Consider the following 3,469-nt stretch of genomic DNA (forward strand, 5'->3'; position numbering starts at 1 on the left):
GGTACTGATCTCAGTTTGGCGACCACGTGCTTCTGGGGCAAAAATAACACAGTCACCCCCTTTTTCGTAATTTCGAGCAAGCCGCGTATTGCAATACAACCACCACAATTAGGTCGTAAGACCGGACGAAACATTTCATTCGGAAGAGATCCTCTTCCAGTATACACATGAAGCTTCACAAAAAATGAATAAGAAAGAGTATGTCAACGGGTCGCTTCGCAATTTAGAATTCGTCTGTAAGCACTGGAGTAGCGCCTGTCAAGCAGTGCATAAATAAACGGATTGCACACACTATTGGCGAGACCGATAATGTTGACATACCTTGTAATTTCCTCACGTATTTCACCGATAAAGATCTCCGCTATAAAGCAAACAAAGAAAGGCAACCAGAAAGCAAAGTAGCAGACGACTACGGCTGTTACCATTCTCACTGCTCTCATATTCTGCTTTATGCGACGTCGCCTCTTTGCTTCGGTGCTGGCCAAAAGTTTGGTCATTTGTGCACTTTCTTGAGGGTTCTCAGCCGACCTGCCGTTCTTCAGCTGAGCGAAACATCCCAGTGTGACCGATTTTATCAAAGTATTTTGCTGTTTAGACAAGGAATACTTCAATTCGCCAAAGTCCATTGAACTACTTTTTCGGAATAGCGTGCATGATGGGGGTAATTTAAGTTCAGGCGTAACAATTTTATCTCTCTGGGGCTCAGATAATAGTATATCGTGCCCATTCAAATCCTGATGGGAAACATTGAAGTTTGCTAACCGGTTGAATGACTCCGACCGCGGGTTGATCCACATGTTCCTTCCATTGTGGGGCACTCCGACTAATTCAAGGCGACTATCTTGCTTCCGGTGCTCGGCATAATTTGAATTTGGTTGATCCCGTCCCAAACAGGAATTCAGGGTGATTATGGTGGCTGGTGAATATCTTCCAAGGCGGACAGTGTAGTGCTCGGTAGCAATTGAATGTCGGAGATTTTCATTGATTTTATTACGCAACTGCGCACGGTTACTTATCAAAACTTCTGTTGATGGACGGTGATTTAAAGACATAAGTTTAGGTCCGTTCCGGGAGTTTATTTCATCGGTCGCCCTACGTCCGCTCTCATACGTCCAAGTCGAACTTTTATCAGTCGAATTTAAAGGGTTAGCTTGTCGACTGTAAGAAAGGCCAGAGTTTGTCAAGCGTTGCTTTATAACCCCTACAACGCGGCAATATATGAACACGAGGAGGACTAGTGGTATGACGAAGCAGACAACTATAGTGTAAACACGACATGGCAAACTCAGTGACACTCGGCATTCGGTTGAATGGGCCACGTGACCGACTGGTCCAATCAATGCACTGGTTACAGTGAGGATTGGCAAACTCCAACACAGTGTGATCATTGTGACTGCCATGAGTGGAGAATGTAGTAGGTCTGTAAACCTAGGATGGACGATGATGATGTAGCGGTCGATCGAAATGCAGCACAAATTCGTTATCGATGCATGACAAGTCAGAANTCTCATACGTCCAAGTCGAACTTTTATCAGTCGAATTTAAAGGGTTAGCTTGTCGACTGTAAGAAAGGCCAGAGTTTGTCAAGCGTTGCTTTATAACCCCTACAACGCGGCAATATATGAACACGAGGAGGACTAGTGGTATGACGAAGCAGACAACTATAGTGTAAACACGAAATGGCAAACTCAATGACACTCGGCATTCGGTGGAATGGGCCGTGTGACCGATTGGTCCAATTAGTGCAGTGCTAACAGTGAGGATGGGGAAACTCCAGCACAATGCAATAACACCGATCGCCGTGCCCGGAGAATGTAGTAGGTCTGTAAACCTGGGATGGACGACGATGATGTAGCGGTCGATCGAAATACAGCACAAATTCAGTATTGACCCATGGCACGTAAAAATGCTAAAAGAAATCCACATCTCACACAACCAATTCATGTCAAATGGCCAGTAACCAAAGTGGTTCACCGCAATCTCCGTCGGTAAGACGAATAGCCCAATGAGTAAGTCCGCGACTGCTAGCGAAGCAATTAAATAGTTTGATATTGTATGCAGTTGCGTAGTGATAATAACAGTGATAATGACGATTAAGTTTGTAATAATTATAGCGGCATCCAGGATGGAAAGAGCTATCGTAATGAATGTGGTCAAATCAATGGTGGTCATACGCTTGGATAGGGGTACTTTGCTTCCATTGCCAGTTTGCTGCCAGTCCGTTACGTTGTTTTGCGTGCGTAATACTTCCAATGGAACAAATGTATCGTCCTTCTGTGCAGCAACCGTGAATGCAGCAAAAAATGTCACCAGAAAACAGAAAAGTTTGCATTTGAAATGCATAGTACATTAAGCGATTATATTCATTCTTCGTCCAGGAATCGCGCTGTTCAATGCCCAGATAAAATGGTTGGAAAACAACGTTTCAAATAGTGTGATTGGCCACGAGAGAATTGTGGCGGAATGTGGAAAATATCGAACTTCTGTATATTCATTTCCACACAATTTGTAGATGTTTCCACAAACAGGTACAATGGGGATGGCACTAAAAGTCAGATTCTTCGGGATTTAAATTCCCTTCCAAAGTCGACTGGGTTAGGAAATCTCTACTTCACCAGTCGCGGAACTGTTGGAGTTGTGAAATATGTCCTCGCACAGCATTGAAACTTGTGTGTCAAAATTCCAGCTGGGGTTTCGGACAGCGAGTTGGAAATTAAACATTCACTCGTTACTCTTTTGCGTTTGCAAAATGTTTGGAAAAATGTGCTCAAGTTCTGTAATTGTTAAGCGATTGGCTAATACAATTGTTCCGTTGTTGAAACAACAAACTATCTTCATGACCAATCACAACTCCCCAATATGTGGACTCGGTTTGTGTGTCGTTAAAGCTTAGGAATTTATGCTGCTAGTAGAAGACATTTTAAGACATCTGGTAGATTTGGTCACATTGAATTCATTTCCTGTTGGAAACCCGGCTAACCTAAGCTGACTTCCAATTTTTAAGGGATAAAACACAGCATATGTATATTTAGACTGTGCAGCCCGAACGACTGAATGGTTCCTGGGGTAGGCCGAACTTTTCGCCAGTCACTTTTTAGCTCACCTTTTCAGTCGATCGTTATTTCATACTGATGGTCTAGGCGCCAGTTGTGTTATCGATCCTCGTCGACAAATACTTGAAAATTCGAAATACTGAACAGCCAGTGTGACAACAGGACAACGCGCCGTAGGACCACACACCTTCACAAGAATTCTGTAAACTAGAGGCGAAAATATTGCCGTATGTTTGACAACACCTCCACTAACCTTTAGTGTAGGTACAGTAAGCTTAGATTCTTTGATAGCTGCTCAGTGAGTACTCCTACTTTTGCACAAAACCTACATGATGTATCGCTGATGTGTTGGGATTACAATTCACTCTTCATCATCAGGTTAACAATCTATCTTTGAGAAAATTCTTCCACTTAAT

The 3,469-nt window shown here is 43.2% G+C and overlaps 1 protein-coding gene across 1 annotated transcript; it reads right to left on the reverse strand.

Moving 5' to 3' along the window:
• Positions 1–203: 203 nt before the first annotated feature.
• T265_08199 (hypothetical protein) lies at positions 204–1,388 on the reverse strand (the record flags this gene model as incomplete). The annotated part of the gene is made up of 1 exon (XM_009173928.1): positions 204–1,388. The coding sequence occupies one exon, from the start codon at positions 1,386–1,388 to the stop codon at positions 204–206; it is 1,185 nt and encodes a 394-aa protein (XP_009172192.1).
• Between the last annotated feature and the right edge of the window lie 2,081 nt (positions 1,389–3,469).

This window comes from Opisthorchis viverrini, assembly GCF_000715545.1.
Source record: "Opisthorchis viverrini unplaced genomic scaffold opera_v5_206, whole genome shotgun sequence".
NCBI lineage: Eukaryota > Metazoa > Platyhelminthes > Trematoda > Opisthorchiida > Opisthorchiidae > Opisthorchis > Opisthorchis viverrini.